The sequence below is a fragment of the Natator depressus genome, chromosome 7 (assembly GCF_965152275.1).
Source record: "Natator depressus isolate rNatDep1 chromosome 7, rNatDep2.hap1, whole genome shotgun sequence".
In the NCBI taxonomy this organism is placed as follows: domain Eukaryota; kingdom Metazoa; phylum Chordata; order Testudines; family Cheloniidae; genus Natator; species Natator depressus.
Window position 1 is genome coordinate 38,370,291 of NC_134240.1, and position 18,502 is coordinate 38,388,792.

General features: G+C 42.0%; 2 protein-coding genes across 5 annotated transcripts in view; both read right to left on the reverse strand.

Moving 5' to 3' along the window:
• ATG7 (autophagy related 7) overlaps window positions 1-18,502 on the reverse strand; it is a 250,065-nt gene that overhangs the window by 122,083 nt on the left and 109,480 nt on the right. For all 4 annotated transcript variants that reach the window (XM_074958162.1, XM_074958160.1, XM_074958161.1 and 1 more), the window contains exon 17: window positions 9,746-9,868. In XM_074958162.1, the coding sequence (XP_074814263.1) occupies window positions 9,746-9,868 (123 nt within the window). The remainder of the gene's footprint in view (window positions 1-9,745; window positions 9,869-18,502) is intronic.
• On the reverse strand, window positions 15,948-17,501 carry LOC141991512 (uncharacterized). Its single transcript, XM_074959832.1, has 2 exons — window positions 16,987-17,501; window positions 15,948-16,471 (listed from the first exon to the last, which is right to left on the reverse strand). Exons 1-2 carry the CDS (start codon window positions 17,291-17,293, stop codon window positions 16,170-16,172), a joined length of 609 nt encoding a protein of 202 aa, XP_074815933.1. The 5' UTR covers window positions 17,294-17,501; the 3' UTR covers window positions 15,948-16,169.

Here is an 18,502-nt window from a genome sequence, read left to right on the forward strand (position 1 = left end):
GATGAATTATAATATTTATAAAGTGGTATTGTTAACACTCAAATATTACAGGACTGATGGATAATATTAATAAACATTGCAAACTACCTATCCAGTAAATACAGAAATCTTGCACGCTTTACTGCACTTACACTCTACAGTAAGAATAAAAGCAGATCTACACATAGCTATCATACAATGTGTAGGGAAGGTAATGGCCATTATCTTTGAAAACGCATGGCGATCGGGGGAAGTCCCGGAAGACTGGAAAAAGGCTAATGTAGTGCCAATCTTTAAAAAAGGGAAGGAGGAGGATCCTGGGAACTACAGGCCAGTCAGCCTCACCTCAGTCCCTGGAAAAATCATGGAGCAGGTCCTCAAGGAATACATTTTGAAGCACTTAGAGGAGAGGAAAGTGATCAGGAACAGTCAGCATGGATTCACCAAGGGAAAGTCATGCCTGACTAATCTAATTGCCTTCTATGATGAGATAACTGGTTCTGTGGATGAAGGGAAAGCAGTGGACGTGTTGGTCCTTGACTTTAGCAAAGCTTTTGACACTGTCTCCCACAGTATTCTTGCCAGCAAGTTAAAGAAGTATGGGCTGGATGAATGGACTAGTGGGTGGATAGAAAGCTGGCTAGATTGTCGGGCTCAACGGGTAGTAATCAATGGCTCCATGTCTAGTTGGCAGCCGGTATCTAGCGGAGTGCCCCAAGGGTCGGTCCTGGGGCCGGTTTTGTTCAATATCTTCATTAATGATCTGGAGGATGGTGTGGACTGCACCCTCAGCAAGTTTGCGGATGATACTAAACTGGGAGGAGAGGTAGATATGCTGGAGGGTAGGGATAGGATACAGAGGGACCTAGACAAATTGGAGGATTGGGCTAAAAGAAATCTGATGAGGTTCAACAAGGACAAGTGCAGAGTCCTGCACTTAGGACGGAAGAATCCAATGCACCGCTACAGACTAGGGACCGAATGGCTAGGCAGCAGTTCTGCAGAAAAGGACCTAGGGGTTAGAGTGGACAAGAAGCTGGATATGAGTCAACAGTGTGCCCTTGTTGCCAGGAAGGCCAACAGCATTTTGGGGTGTATAAGTAGGGGCATTGCCAGCAGATCGAGGGCCGTGATCGTTCCCCTTTATTCGACACTGGTGAGGCCTCATCTGGAGTACTGTGTCCAGTTTTGGGCCCCACACTACAAGAAGGACATGGAGAAACTGGAGAGAGTCCAGCGAAGGGCAACAAAAATGATTAGGGGTCTGGAACACATGACTTATGAGGAGAGGCTGAGGGAAGTGGGATTGTTTAGTCTACGGAAGAGAAGAATGAGGGGGAATTTGATAGCTGCTTTTAACTACCTGAAAGGTGGATCCAAAGAGGATGGATCTAGACTACTCTCAGTGACAGCAGATGACAGGACAAGGAGTAATGGTGTCAAGTTGCAGTGGGGGAGATTTAGGTTGGATATTAGGAAAAACTTTTTCACTAGGAGGGTGGTGAAACACTGGAATGCGTTACCTAGGGAGGTGGTGGAATCTCCTTCCTTAGAAGTTTTTAAGGTCAGGCTTGACAAAGCCCCTGGCTGGGATGATTTAGTTGGGGATTGGTCCTGCTCTGGGCATGGGGTTGTACTAGATGACCTCCAGAGGTCCCTTCCAACTCTGATATTCTATGATTCTAATGCATTCATAAAACTAAATGCTTCACATAATGCAGCGATACTCGGATTGAGGCTTGCAAGCCGCAAGTGGCTCTTTAATGTGTCTCCTGCAGCTCTTTGCATCACATGATATTAAAACACTGTGATTTAATTATTAAACAATCTAAGTTATTAACCAATCAGGATTATTTTACTATGTTATTCACCAATTGTAATTGATAAAATAATAATATTTGGTCAGTCATTTTGCTGTGAGAATTTATATATATATATAATACACACACACACACAATATTTCCCATCATACTGTTTAAATTGAATTTATAGTATTATAGGAAATGAAAAATGAATTCAGACTACTGTGGTTCTTTTGAGAAATGCTGATCACTAATTTGGCTCCTGAACCACTGATGTCTGAGTATAACTGATGTAATGGATATATATTTCTTAAATGGAACATACACTGATCGAAGAAAATCAACCGCTTGCCTGTTTCTTCTGCATGTTAAGACGCAAAATTTCTCTGGGTACATAAAAATGTGTTAAACCTTTAAGAAGCAACTTGTTTAAGCTACATTTAGGTATTGAATCAGGAAAGCACTAGGGCATGTGATTTTAAGTCCATTCCTATGCAGTGAAAGCACTTAAGCATGTGCTTAAGGGACACAAGCATGGGCTTAAATTTAAGTATGTGATCAAATGCCTTTCCTGAATTAGGGCCTTAAACAGAACGTGACTGGATATATTTTGTTACATGAGGGCCTGCTAATATTACAGGATGTCATCAATATATAATTTGACAGTTGTGGTTATTCTGCATATGAAATCATATCACTGAATCATAAAAGTGGCTACATAGTTAAGGCTGGAAGACATTTTACATTACAAATCTGATTGTGACAGATCCACTCATGAGACTAACTTTATATTCATACATGGTTGTTTTTTTGCATAAAACCTCTGTTGCTTACCTCTCTGCCCAGATAAGGGTTTTTTTCAGTAGAAAGTTTGAGGCTAACTGGACAAGCTGTTTTCACATTATGTATAATAGAATCATAGAAGATTAGGGTTGGAAGAGAACTCAGGAGGTCATCTAGTCCAACCCCCTGCTCAAAGCAGGACCATCACCAACTAAATCATCTCAGCCACAGCTTTGTCAAGCCAGGCCTTAAAAACCTTTAAGGACGGAGATTCCACCACCTCCCTAGGTAACCCATTCCAGGGCTGCACCACCCTCCTAGTGAAATAGTGTTTTCTAATACCCAACCTAGACCGCTCCCCACTGCAACTTGAGACCTTTGCTCCTTGTTCTGTCAGCTGCCACCACTGAGAACAGCCGAGCTCCATCCTCTTTGGAAACCCCCTTCAGGTAGTTGAAGGCTAAATCATGTGCCCCAGTCCCCTAATCATTTTTGTTGCCCTCCGGTGGATTCTCTCTAATTTGTCCACATCATTTCTGTAGTGGGGGCCCAAAACCGGACACAATACTCCAGATGTGGCCTCACCAGTGTCGAATAGAGGGAAATAATCACTTCCCTCGATCTGCTAGCAATGCTCCTACTAATGCAATCCAATATGCTGTTAGCCTTCTTGGCAACAAGGGCACACTGCTGACTCATCCAGCTTCTCATCCACTGTAATCCCCAGGTCATTTTCTGCAGAACTGTTGCTCAGACAGTCAGTCTCCAACCTGTAGCAGTGCACGGGATTCTTTCGTCCTAAGTGCAGGACTCTGCACTTGTCCTTGTTGAACCTCATCAGATTTGTTTTGACCCAACCCTACAATTTCTTTAGGTCACTCCAGACCCTATCCCTACCCTCCAGCGTATCTACCTCTCTCCCCAGTTTAGTGTCATCAGTGAACTTGTTGAGGGTGCAATCCATCCCATCATCCAGATCATTAATAAAGATGTTGAACAAAACCAGCCCCAGGACCAACCCCTTGGACACTCTGCTTGATACCAGCTGCCAAATAGACATTGAGCTGTTGATCACTACCCGTTGAGCCCAACAATCTAGCCAGCTTGCTATCCACTTTATAGTCCATTCATCCAATCCATACTTTTTAAACTTGCTGGCAAGAATACTGTGGGAGACTGTATCAAAAGCTTTGCTAAAGTCAAGATATATCACATCCACTGCTTTCCCCATATCCACAGAGCCAGTTATCTCATCATGTTGACTGTTCCTGATCACCTTCCTCTCCTCAAGAGCTTCAGAATGGTTTCCTTGAGGACCTGCTCCACGATTTTTCCAGGGACTGAGGTGAGGCTGACCGGTCTGTAGTTCCCCAGGTTCTCCTCTTTCCCTTCCCTTTTTTAAAGATGGGCACTTTTTCCAATCGTCCGGGACCTCCCCCGATCACCACGAATTTTTAAAGATAATGGCCAATGGCTCTACAATCACACCAGCCAATTCCCTCAGCACCCTCGGATACATTAGATCTGGACCCATGGACTTGTGCATGTCCAGCTTTTCTAAACAGTCCTTAACCTGTTCTTTCACCACTGAGGGCTGCTCACCTCCTCCCCATACTGTGTTGCCCAGGACAGCAGTGTGGGAGCTGACCTTGTCTGTGAAGACCAAGGCAAAGTAAGCACTGAGTACTTCAGCTTTTTTCACATCATCTGTCACTACATTGCCTCCCCCATTCATTAAAGGTCCCACACCTTCCCTGACCTTTTTCTTGTTGCTAACATACCTGTAGAAACCCTTCTTGTTACTGTTCACATCCCTTGCTAGCTGCAACTCCTGTTGTGTTTTGGTCTTCCTCATGCTTGAGCAATATTTTTATACTCCTCCCTAATCATCTGTCCAAGTTTCCACTTCTTGTAAGCTTCCTTTTGTCTTTAAGCTCACCAGAGATTTCACTGTTTAGCCAAGATGGTCGTCTGCCATATTTGCTATTCTTTCTGCACATCGGGATGGTTTGTTCCTGAGCCCTGAATAAGGCTTCTTTAAAATACAGCCAGCTTTCCTGGACTCCTTTTCCCCTCATATTAGCCTCCCAGGGGATCCTGCCCATCAGTTCCATATGGGAGTCAAAGTCTGCTTTTCTGAAGTCCAGGGTCCATATTTCGCTACTCTCCTTCCTTCCTTTTGTGAGGATCCTGAACTCAACTGCTGCCCGGGCTGCCACCCACTTCTACTTTCCCTACCAATTCTTCCCTGTTTGTAAGCAGCAGGTCAAGAGGAGAATGGCCCCTGGTTGGTTCCTCCGGTAGTTGCACCAGGAAGTTGTCCCCAACACTCCCCAAAAACCTACTGGATTGTCTGTGCACTGCTGTATTGCTCTCCCAGCAGATGTCAGGGTGACTGAAGTCCCCCATTAGAACCAGGGCCTGTGCTCTGGAAACTTCAGTTAATTGTCCAAAGAAAGCCTCGTCTACCTCATCCTCCTGGTCCAGTGGTCTATAGGACACGCCCACCACGACATCACCCTTGTTGCTCTCACTTCTAATCTTAACCCAAAGAGACTCAACAGGCTTTTCTCTAGTTTCATACTGCAGTTCTGAGCAATCATACCACTCTCTTACATACAGTGCAACTCATCCACCTTTCCTCCCCTGCCTGTCCTTCCTGAACAGTTTATACCCATCCATGACAGTGCTACAGTCACATGAGCTACCCCAGCAAGTCTCTGTTATTCCAATCACATCAAAGTTCTTTGACTGTGCCAGGACTTCCAATTCTCCCTGCTTGTTTCCCAGGCTTCCTGCGTTCGTGTACATGCACCTAAGATAGCTAGCCGATTGCCCTGCTTTCTCAGTATGAATCAGGAGGCCCCCGCCCGTTGCACCCTCTTCCTTGCGTTTCCTCCTGGTATCCCAATTCCCCACTTACCTCAGGGTTTAGGTCACTGTCCCCCGGCGAACCTAGTTTAAAGCTCTCCTCACTAGGTTAGGAAGCCTGCCTGCGAAGATACTCTTCCCTCTCTTCGTTAGGTGGATCCTATCTCTTTCTAGCAATCCTTCTTCACGATTGAGGAATCCAAAGCCCTCTCTCCAACACCATCTGCGTAACCATGCATTTACCGCCACAATTCGACACTCCATCATATCCTGAATTCTAGCTCCAGGCAAGCACCACACTTCTCAAGTCTCTCGGTCTGGTCGGCAGATGGATGACTCTGTCCCCTTTAGGAGGGAGTCCCCGACCACCACCACCCATCTCCTCCTCTTGGGAGTGGTGGTTGTGGAACCCGCATCCCTAGGACAATGCATCTCATGCCTTCTGGTCGATGGGGTCTCCTTTTGATCCTTTGCCTCAGATGGCTCTTCCAAATCATTAGCTGCAGTAGTACCTGTGCAGAGCGCCTGAAAATGGTTTCTTACCACTATCTGCACAGGGGGGACATGGGTTCTCCTCATTTTTCTTCTGGAGGTCACATGCTGCCAATTTTCTTCCGCATTCTGCGCTGCCCTCTCTGATTCTTCAGCATGTTGTGCCTCCAGAACCAAACGCTGACTTCTGTCCAGAAAATCTTCATTTTCTCTGATGTAACGCAAGGTTGATACTTGCGTCTCTAGTCCTTTAACCTTCTTTTCCAATATGGAGACCAGTTTGCACTTTGTACAGATGAAGTCACTTCTATCCTCTGGGAGAAAGACAAACATGACATCCTGTACAGATCACAACAGCTGATCAGCTGTTGAGACTTTGGGAAAAAAGTGGTTGTTTATCCATAGTTTGAAAATTATTACAATATTTTTCGTCCATTCATAAAACTCAAAAACAATTTCCTATTAAGATTTCAAACTTGTTTATACATTAATCCTCAGTTGCAACTGTGGCAATGGACTAACTTTACCAAGGAAGGAAGGAAAATCTTTTTAGTTATTAAAAGCTGATTTTTATGGTCTCCAGTACCATACAGTATCTAACAAAAATTCCATGAGAAGTCTAATGAGTCCTGGAAAATAAGCAGCCCTGTAACAGGAGCAATCATATATGTATAGTTACGAGTGAGAAGATATTTATGTAAATTAAGTTCTGTAACTCACAGGAAAAAACCCTAACACACATATCTTACAATATACAAAATTTTCCATTTAGTCTTGCCTTGTAAACAGTCATATCAAATATAAGACTACCTGGAGTCAATCTAAAAATAATATTTACATGTAATAATCATGCAAACACATATGAAGATTAGGATAGCACAGTCTCCCCAAAAGGTAGCTCAGCAATAACCATGCCCCTCAGTGAGCCTCATAAATCATCAGGCAATGCTCCCCAGAACTCACCAGTATAAGCTATATCAGCCTTATTGTTCAAGTAAACTGACCTCAGACAAACAGTTTCCACAGGCGGGTCATTAAGGGTAAAAAACATTAACAGAAATAGTAACACAAACTCAGTTGTGCACATTCTGTAAAGCAATTTTTACAAAACCTTGTACTCTGAAGAAAGATCCATTCTTATCATTATGAAAGTGTCAGCAGTGGCAAAAATGCAACAAAGAGAGCATTATAATACAGGAGGCATTACAAATCAAAGAAAGGTGTTAGCAGTTATTTCTCCAGGTAAACAGGCTTTAAGTTCTTCTAATTTTCAGCCTGTTGGACCCTCTTTTACATGAACATTCTGATTTCATTGGGGTAATAGAAACACAGTTTTGACCACCACAAGCCACAGAGGTTCTCATAAAATACAGGAGATATTATTTATTCCAATGTTTAGCAATTCCAATTTTATCCAAGAATTTCTGTTGTCTCTCAAAAGGAGCGGGAAGTAATCAGGAAAAGTTTATTTGCATGTACAGTACTGTGGTACTTGAGCTGATTGTAACATCTGCAACGCTTTCACATCATAAACTAATTTTCATGCCAGCAACCTCAATGCACCTACTATATAAAATGGAGCTTATGGAAATCTAGGTTTAATAAATTTAACTTTCCATACTGTAATTCCACTGATGTCAAAGTTAAGCACATGTATAAGTCTTTGCAGAATCTGGGCCCTAATCAGTAAGCAATGGGAATTACTGCAGTGCAATGGATTGTTCATTGAGATCACACTGGCTCCCCATGAATAAATGATATCTGTACTGAAGTATGGGCAAAACCATAATGCTAAGATTCTTCCATTCTGAACAGCAAGGTTTCTAGCGCAAATATGAGGACAATATAAGCAAACTGGAAAACAGGATTCAGTCATGATTCTTCATGAGATTAATAGGGTTAAACTGAGCTCTGTATCTGATAGTATCATGTCATAAATAGAAACAATGAATGTAAAACAGCACTTTAAAAAAGTCTCACTTGTAAGAGAATTTTTTAAAAATTCAATATACCAGACAACAGTCCAGAATAAGAATTAAGGGTGTGGCCTATGCTGAGTCACTCTTTTTGCTCAGAAGAGAAACACACACAAATAGCTTTGTTAAAAATCTGTTTTTTTTTATTTTTCCTTACATGAAAAGGGTCTGTTTGTTTTAAATTGTGTAAGACAATTGCATAATTCATGCCAACATTAGGCACTGAGGAGACTTTTTAAAGTTCACTAACTGAAATAAAAAATTAATACTACTTTAATTATTGCATACAATTTAATATACTATCACAGTTTTTGGATTAATCATTCTGCTGGAAGAAGCTATTAGTTCTTTATGCCAGAAAATATTGATATTATGTAATTACTCTGAAATGCAACAACAAAAACCAGTTTTTGAAATCTGTGAGTTACAGTTCATGTTATGCTCCATATTATTAAATGTTTATGCATGTAATCTACTCTGCTGCCCACACATTTTTAATCAGATACTTTCTGCTTTTATAATAATCACCCAATTTAAGTGGGAATTATAGTTATAGATGTATGAAGTTGTAAACTGCCTCAACTTCATAGTAATCTGTATCACTCTATATATTTTTGTAGATTATAGAATATCCACAAATTGACAAGTGGAAACACCTGAATACATTCTGAAACTTGCAGACGATACTCATGGACTAATAAATGTGAAAGGATACATTATAAATCAGTTCAAATACTATTCCCTTTAATGATGCCATTAGAGCCACACAGTCTTCTAAGCAAACTGAAAAAATTACTGATGTATGGCAATTAGACCAAGGCATCACCACTATTGTGCTAATAAGTAGCATCTGAAAAACTGTACGGTACTTGTTTCGCTTTGTTGGATCCTATCATTGCAAGTAATGATTTCTGGGGGGTTAATAATCTGATTTAATAAGCCATCAGGTATTACATGGTTTCTTGTCTCCAGCATCTGCTGCAATTATTTTAAAAGGTTAAAACATGAGACCAAGAGCCAAGTCATCATTATCCCAGCAAACTTGTTAAGCAAAACTGATGAGCCATTTCCAGCTGAAAAAACAGCTAAAACCTTTTATACAGGCTACAATAACTGAATAATCACTTCTTACAGCCAACTTTAAAAACATTCATGTGGTATTACTATACCATACTGCAAGATTAATTATAGATGTACAACAGTATAGACATTTATAGGCATCAAAAGGGTCACCAATCATCAAAACAACACACTGTTCAGAACTTTTATCTGTCTGATTTTAAGTGGCACACAGTCAAAATTTTATAGATCTTTATCCACTGCATTTTCCCGTAAGCCAAAAAGTGTCTCATTTTTTCTTGGTCACTATGATAGCAGTGGCATATTTTCCACATCCCCCATAACAAAATAGAACTTAACTTTTGATTGACTTAAGAGACAACTGATTTCTTTAGGAAGGATCACACATTGACACTACTCACTAGGCAGCTACTTTTTCTTACAATTAATTTCCCCAAAAACTCAAGGAGAAATGTGGTTATTTTTCCTCTAACAGAAGTCTAATTGGCTGTGAACATATATACTGTACTATAGGTCTTGTGATCTTAGAAGAACTGGTTATCTCACTCTTGCAAGGGTATTTATGACCCTGTAACCCTAAGATGTTATATTGTTATCTCACTGCACAGTGTGACACGCACAAATGATTTTGTGAACAAAATGTCACTGATCAATTCTAACAGTGAATCATTTACTCCCATGTTTATAACGCTGAATATTAAGGATGAGGTACCTTTTGCCATTATGTGTTTAGTCTCTGAAGTCTGAAGTGTATTTTCTTACCTCAGCATCTTGAGTTTCCTGATGTAATAAAGTCAGACCTGTTAGATCTTCTAAGAAGGAATGTGAGGAATTAAAAACTTTTGCAAGGAAATTAAACCCCTCTCTTTCATACTGGTCAAGGACCTGTGAAGTAAACAGACAGAAAAGGATATAAAGATAACATGTAAAAGGTTTACTATTATTCATTGCTACATATAGTCTATGAAATAAAGGGTAAGCTTTTTGCACACCCATACAATTATTGTGCAATGACTAATGAAGAAAATCACAGTGGTGTAGGGATGAGGAGAAGCATTGACAGTATTACAAACATTTTCATACCATTGCAGAGAATCTTTCATTTCAGAACTACCCATACAAGAAATGCCAATAAAAAAAGTTGTATTCTCCTTTAAAATCATGCAGAAAAATTTTGCAGATTCTGTAGAACCTGGTGGAAACCTCCATTACACTTTATTTGTTCTGTTTTGTATGTCGTGTGCAACTGGGACCAAATTTTTAGCCATCGCAACAGAGTGTACATGTCATTCCTTTGACAAGAGTTCTATTTTACATAGGATTTTTAATTTCCTAATGGTATGACTTTTTAATCACATACTACAGAAAATTACTATATTTCTTCCTATATCTGATATACGTACATAGCATATACCATTTCTCTCACATATTTTTTTCCTGTCCATTTTGAAAAGTCCTCCCAATCACCACATCTTAAGTAAAATGCTAAGCATTTTGGATAAGAAACAAGAGAATGACACAAAGCTGAAATGTTTAGTAAAAAACTTATCCTGTTATGTACTGTTCATATTCCACTTTTCAATGTTTTTGTGGTGAAACAACTGGGAACTGTACTGCTAACTCCTATGAATCACATTCACTCTGCTTCAGCAGGTAGGTAGCTTCCCCTAAAACTGAAGTAGCTCATTCTCCCTGGATTGCAAAAGAAGCTGGAAGTGCTGCAGCTAGTACTCTTTAATAATCACTACATAGATTCAACTAAGTGAGACTCAATGTAAGTGATTATATTTTGTTTTATTTTAAATGAAGCATCCATTCAATGCTCCTAGTATATGTACTATAAAAAAAATGTACAACTCAGAAAAGAAGTCCTTCTTGCCCAACCACTTAAAATAAACCAAAATCACCTCTTACCCCTCTTCAATAACTTCATTCTTGTCTAATTCAACCCCTCCTCAAAAGCCTAGGAGCACAAACAGGCCTTGCATTGCTGTAGCAGAAATTGTGGGAACTTGCACAAACTGTCAGCATTCATCATTAGAGATGCAGCAAAATATGTCTACAGGGCTTTCCCATACTGTACTCTAGAACTTCCGGCAAACTGCCCCAGGGGAATCTAATAGTTTTCAGCTGACCGCACTATAAAAGTTTAATTGGCTAAGGAGCCTGGGAGATTGACTCAAATCTTATTGTTAGATGTTCATTTAGCAGCACAATTAGCTATTGCATACTTAGGTTTCCAAGTATTACAGACAATTATGAAAGAATGAAAAATATTTTATATTAAAGAGGAGGAAAGCTGGTGCAAAAATCAAAGAGTTAAACAGTTCTGGAGGTGGTACTTTTGGAGATGAACTGAAATGGAAATCTCTGAATGCTGACATCAATAATCTCTTAACAGCGTTAATCTGAGGAAGGACAAATAAATGGATACAACAGAATGAAGAATTAAGCTTCTTCTTAAATCAAGCCATACACATTTAAATACTGAGACGTTAATAGCACTATATGTTCTAGTAGGAAATCTGGAGAAACTGTTATTAATACTCCAGAGATGTATTCCATCATACCAGGGGTTTTGTGTTTTCTCTTCAGTGCATAGGTCTGTGTGAGAAGTTAATCTGAGTAAGAAGACAAACTGCTTACAAATGTACAAGTATTCCTTTCTTACATAATGATCTTTTCAAAATTCACTCCTTAGAAATCAAAACAACACCATTAGCTAAGTGCTCACAATGTATATGAAGAGAATTGGGAAATAGCCTTCCATTTAAGATGTGCCTTTCTTAACATTATCTAGCATATACTGCAATACCTTTTCAAACTACTCTTTGAATATACATATATATATTTTAATGACTATTCTCCATTCCAAAAGTCTATTAAAAACAACCAGATGTGCAGCAGTTTCTTGCATCTGGCTCTTCGTGAAACACTGCATATAGAAGTCAATTTATAAACTTGGACTGCTTTCAGACATGTAGTCTGCAGAGTTATCATCATTATCCAATATGTGTTGTTATTAATTTACTTTGTTGGAACCACAATACACAGTTTATATGACATCTCTTTAAAGATATAGGCCAAATTATATTCATGGTATGTAACAGCAACACACGGTCCACTTGCCATAAACTGAAAAATTAGCATTATCCTGAAAAATTAGAAGCATCTCAAATACAAAGCAGATGATAACATAACATATTGGTCCTTGCCCACAGTTAAAATCTGAAGGATGTACACTACTTCTGGATAATCAAATGTCAAGGAAGTGGAAAAAAGGTAATACAGGCTCAAGTGACAAAGTATTAATAAAAGTGGCAAAGAGTCCTGTGGCAATACATCTGTTAGTTTATACGGTGCCACAGGACTCTTTGCCACTTTTACAGATCCAGACTAACATGGCTACCCCTCTGATATTATTAAAAGGATACTCTCAAGGGTTAAATCAGTTTTTAAATCATGTGTATTTTCTTTTGTTAATACTAACAACTTGGAAGCTATAAACAAGTAGTTACACATGTCAAATCCCTGGTACAATCTTTGTCCCCCTGCTGCTTCCTCTTGCCCTCAGTGAAATACAGCACCAGCCTAATTTCCCTCTCCCAAGTTCTGTTAACTTCTACCCTCCTAAACCCAGACAACATTAGATCCTAGCCAAATGCCCATCTCCAAAGTTCCCAGGAATTGTGACTCAACTCAGATTTGAACCTTTCCTGCTGCTGCTTCCCTCCTGGGCCCAGTATCATTCCTTCAGCAGCCAGAGTTCTGTATACAAACTGCCCTGCTTTATTTCAAGTATGCCTCTATGCCCTTTTATATTTGCCAGGATAGCTATGCATGAATACTTATGTTTGCATTATGTGTACTTGCAAATGAGCAGCTTGCATGATTGCACTGACATTTTCAGTGCACAGTATTGGTTTTCGATGTATGACCTGGAAGTGGAGGAATTTTTTTTGTATGTTGTTGTAATGCTTCTTTGCAATGTGATCAGTATGAAAGTTCCAATTAAATGTACTTTTTAAAAAAAGGTCTGTTGATAAAATATGAATATTAATAAAATAAGGTATGTTAATTCATGAAACTATGAGCTTAGGGTATATTATTTTGGGGTCTGTTAAACTATAACAGAACCCATTTAAATTGCATATGAATGTTATGCTATTATGACCAAATCTCCTTTTGCTATAAATTGATCTTAAACTTTATTTTTCTAGAGTTGAAACTCAATTCTGTTATACATACACTCTTTCCTGTGAACATGTTGCTGGCTTCACATGATCCTACGATGATATATTTAGGTTAGGAAGGCAAACATGACACTACGGTGTCAGTGTCTTGAAAATCTATAATATCAACCCTAGACAGACATCGCTACTAGAGCACTCTTCTACACGCCTTGTGGATGAGGGGGAAGCAGTAGACGTGGTATGTCTTAACTTTAGTAAAGCTTTTGGTACTGTCTCGCATGACATTCTCATAAACAAACTAGGGAAATGCAACCTAGATGAAACTACTATAAGGTGGGTGCATAACTGGCTGGAAAACCGTTCCCAGAGAGTAATCATCAGTGGTTCACAGTCATGCTGGAAGGGCATAACGAGTGGGGTCCCACAGGTATCAGTTCCGGGTCCAGTTCTGTTTAATATCTTCATCAATGATTTAGATAATGGCATAGAGAGTACACTTATAAAGTCTGCGGACGATACCAAGCTGGGAGAGGTTTCAAGTGCTTTGGAGGATAGGACTAAAATTCAAAGTGATCTCGACAAACTAGAGAAATGGTCTGAAGTAAATAAGATGAAATTCAATAAGGAGAAAGTCAAAGTACTCCACTTAGGGTACGTCTACAGTATGAAATTATTTCAAAATTATTCTATTCGAATTTTTGGAAGCTATTTTATACATTTGGTCTTCTATGTCCCCACTAAAGTGCGTGAATTCGGCGCAGTGCGTCCATAGTACCAAGGCTAGCATCGAATGTCGGAGCGGTGCACTGTGAGTAGCTATCCTATAGTTCCCGCCACCCACTGGAATTCTGGGTTAAGCTCCCAGTGCATGATGGGGCAAAAATATTCTCATGGGTGTTTCTGGGTGTCGTCAGTTGCTCCTCCCTTCGTGAAAGCTACGGCAGACAATCGTTTCGCGCCTTTTTGGCGTACAGACACCATACTGCTTTCAGCAGACGGTGCACCGCTGCTCTCCTGCTACTATGAATCCACCTCTCATTTCCTCTCATCTTCCTATGTAATCTCTACTATCCACTCTTTCTCTTCCTCATCGAACACTTCCACTGCCATCGTGAATCGAGCAGCACAGCTTCCGCTGCCGACTCTGGTCTCCCGCTATTGCCGCGCTTCCGAGCTTCTCCATGTTGTCTGTCCTGGGCTCCCACCTCCGTGAAAGCTACAGAAGACAACCATTTCCTGCCTTTTTTCGGCTACCGTGAACCAAACAGCACCTCTTCCACTGCCACTCTGCTCTCCTACATTTCGTGCCCTTTTTCCAGGATTACCCATGCAGACGCCATAGCCATGGAGCCCGATCAGATCTCCGCTGCAGTTTTGACCATTGTAAATACCTTGCACATTATCCAGTAGTATGTGCAGTACCTGCAAAACCGGGCAAGAAAGCGATGACAGCGCGATTACAATGGACATGGACACAGATGAGGACATGGACACAGACGTTCCTAGAAGCATGACATGTGGCGATTGGGAGATCATGGTGGTGTTGGCCCAGATTCATGCCATGGAACGAGGATTCTGGGCCTGGGAAACAAGCACAGACTGGTGGGACCACATAGTGTTGCAGGTATGGGATGATTCCCAGTGGCTGAGAAACTTTTGTATGTGTAGGGCCACTTTCATGGAACTTTGTGACTTGCTGTCCCCTGCCCTGAAGCGCAGACACCAAAATGAGAGCAGCCCTCACAGTTGAGAAGCGAGTGGCCATAGCCCTGTAGAAGCTTGCAAAGCCCGACAGCTACCGGTCAGTCGGGAATCAGTTTCGAGTGCGCAAATCTACTGTGGGGGCTGTTGTGCTGCAAGTAGCCAACGCAATCACTGGCCAGCTGCTATCAAGGGTAGTGACTTCAGGAAATGTGCGGACTATTGTGGATGGTTTTAATGCGCTGGGATTCCCTAACTGCAGCGGGGCGATAGACGGAATGCATATATCCCTATCTTAGCCCTGGAACACCGGGGCGGCCAATACATAAACCACAAGGGGTACTTTTCCATGGCGCTGCAAGCATTGGTGGGTCACAAGGGATGTTTCACCAACATCAACGTGGGATGGCCGGGAAAGGTACATGACGCTCGCATCTTCAGGAACTCTGGGCTGTTTGAACAGCTGCAGGAAGGAACTTACTTCCCAGACCAGAAAATTACTGTTGGGGATGTTGAAATGCCAATAGTTATCCCCGGGGACCCAACCTACCACTTAATGCCATGGCTCATGAAGCCGTACAGAGGCACCCTGGAGAGTAGTAAGGAGCAGTTCAACTATAGGCTGAGCAAGTGCAGAATGGTAGTAGAATGTGCTTTTGGACATTTGAAAGCGCGCTGGAGCAGTTTACTGACTTGGTTAGATCTCAGCACAACCAATATTCCAATTGTAATTGCTGCTTGTTGTGTGTTCCACAATATCTGTGAGAGTAAGGGGGAGACATTTATGGTGGGGTGGAAGGTTGAGGCAACTCGCCTGGCAGCCAATTTCGCACAGCCAGACAAGAGGGCGCTTAGAAGAGCGCAGTAGGGCACGCTGCACATCAGTGAAGCTTTGAAAGCCAGTTTCAGGACTGGCCAGGGTACGGTGTGACAGTTGTGTTTGTTTCTCTTAAAGTTACCCACCCTCTATATATATGAAAGGAAATAAAGTCACAATTGTTTAAAAAACGTTCTTTATTATTTGTTGCACAAAACATTGAGAGAAATCAGAAGCTAGACGTGGGTGGGTATTGGGTTGGGGGGTGGAGGAGGAGGGAAGCACAAGTCCAGAAACCAAATCAAAATTTAGGATATGCCAGCTTTCTGCTGCTTGTGCAATCCTCTGGGGTTGACTGTGTGGGTCCCCATAGCCTCCCACCCCCACGTGTTCTTGGTCGTCTGGGTGAGGAGGCTATGGAACTTGGGGAGGAGAGAGGGTGGTTATTCAGGGGCTGCAGCTGCAGTCTGTGGCCTTACTGCCTTTCCCGCATTAGAGCCACCATACAGCGGAGCATGTCAGTTTGCTCCCCCTTGAGCTTGACCATAGCATCCTGCCTGCTCTCATCACGCACATTCCTCCTCTCTTCGTATTCATGTAATGCTTTATGCGACTCCGTAACTGTTTGCCTCCACGCATTCAGCTGGGCCCTATCAGTGTGGGAGGACTGCATGAGCTCGGCAAACATGTCATCCCAAGTTCGTTTTTTCCGCCTTCTAATCTGAACCAGCCTTTGGGACGGAGTACATAGGGGCCACGTTGAAACATTTGCACCTGCTGTGGGAGAAGAAAAAGGGAGGGTAGTATTTTAAAAGATACATTTTAGAGAACAAAGGGGACGCTTTCTTAGTGAAACAGCCAATTCATAGTACACAGCACATGTTCTTTCTGTACAAGGTCTCATTTTTCCTCTTATACTGAAGTGCCTGCCACTTTGGTGTGAGTAAGCCATCACATGTGGCCGGGCAACAGAATTCAGCTTGCAGGCAGCCATTGTAAGCCCTAGGGGCACATGGGATTCTGTTTCTTCCACATTCATTTCAATGCTTTCAATCTGCCGGGCCCCCCTTCCCATAGCAAGCAATGCCTGGTGGGTTTGCCATATAAAAGGAGGGCCTGCGGGCTCTCTGGGATGATCGCTTCACACAACACCCTCCCTCCCCACCGCCCCACACACACTGCGTGGCTCCGATGGGACTCAGAGCAGGGGTGAGCCCATTAAACTAAACGCGAACAGCCCAGCGCGGCTGGGTTTCCCCCCACCGCGTGGCTCCGATCAAGCTCTCACTCACCAGAAGTGCCTTCTCCAGGGTCATGGTCCGGGAGCATGCCTTGGGAGTGGGGGGAGGCTATTGGCTCCAGCATTAAGAATAGTTCCTGGCTAGGGGGGAAAACAGATTCCCTACTTGCTGCCTGTGTACTGTCCTCCTCCTCCTCTTCTTCGTCCTCCAAAAATTCATCCTCCTCGCTCCATGCTACTCCCCTCTTGCAGGTGTCCATGGACAGTGATGGGGTAGTGGTGGTGTCACCTCCCATAATTGCATGCAGCTCACAGTAGAAGCGGCATGTATGTGGCTCATCCAGAGCGCCCATTCGCATCCCTGGCTTTTTGGTACACTTGCCTGAGCTCCTTGATTTTTCTACGACACTGCTCTGCGTCTCTTTCCGTCATGGCACTGGAGACTTTAGCGTACGTATTTGCCTTTCTTTTTTTGGAACGTAGTTCTGCCATAACAGATTAGTCTCCCCAGCATGCAATGAGATCCAGTACCTCCCGTTTGGACCATGCTGGAGCTTGTCTGCGAATCGGGACTGTGTGGTCTCTTGTGATGGTGGACTCTGCATGATCGCCTGTGATGGTGGACTGTGCTGATGGTCACCTGTGCTGATGGTGACCAAACTGGAAATTCAAAAGTTCCTGGGGCTTTTACTGCCTACCTGGCTAATGCATCAGAGTTGAGAGTGTTGTCCAGAGCGATCACAAGGGGGCATTCTGGGATAGCTCCCGGAGGCCAATAACGTTGAATTGCGTCCACAGTACCTCTAACCCGGAACTGCGATCTCGATTTTAGCGCTACTCCACTTGCCGAGGTAGAGTACAGAAATCGAATTAAAGAGCCCTTTAAATCGAAAAAACTGGTTTGGTCGTGTGGACCGAATCAGTTTTATTTCGAAGTAACTCAGTTAATTCCGAAATAACCACGTACTGTAGACCAGGTCTTAGAAGGAACAATCAGTTGCACACATACAAAATGGGAAATGACTGCCTAGGAAGGAGTACTGCGGAAAGGGATCTGGGGAACATAGTGGATCACAAGCTAAATGTGAGTCAACACTGTAACACTGTTACAAAAAAAGCAAACATCATTCAGGGATGTATTAGCAGGAGTATTGTAAGCAAGGCATGAGAAGTAATTCTTCTGCTTTACTCTGCACTGATTAGGTCTCAACTGGAGTATTGTGTCCAGTTCTGGGAGCCACATTTCAGGAAAGATGTGGACAAATTGGAGAAAGTCCAGAGAAGAGCAACAAAAATGATTAAAGGTCTAGACAACATGACCTATGAGGGAAGATTGAAAAAATCGGGTTTGTTTAGTCTGGAAAAGAGAAGACTGAGAGGAGACATGATAACAATTTTCAAGTACATAAAAGGTTATTACAAGAAGGAGAGAGAAGAATTGTTCTTCTTAACCTCTGATGATATGACAAGAAGCAATAGGCTTAAATTGCAGCAAGGGAGGTTTAGGTTGGACATAAGGAAAAATTTCTTAACTTTTCAGGCTGATTAAGCACTGGAATAAATTACCT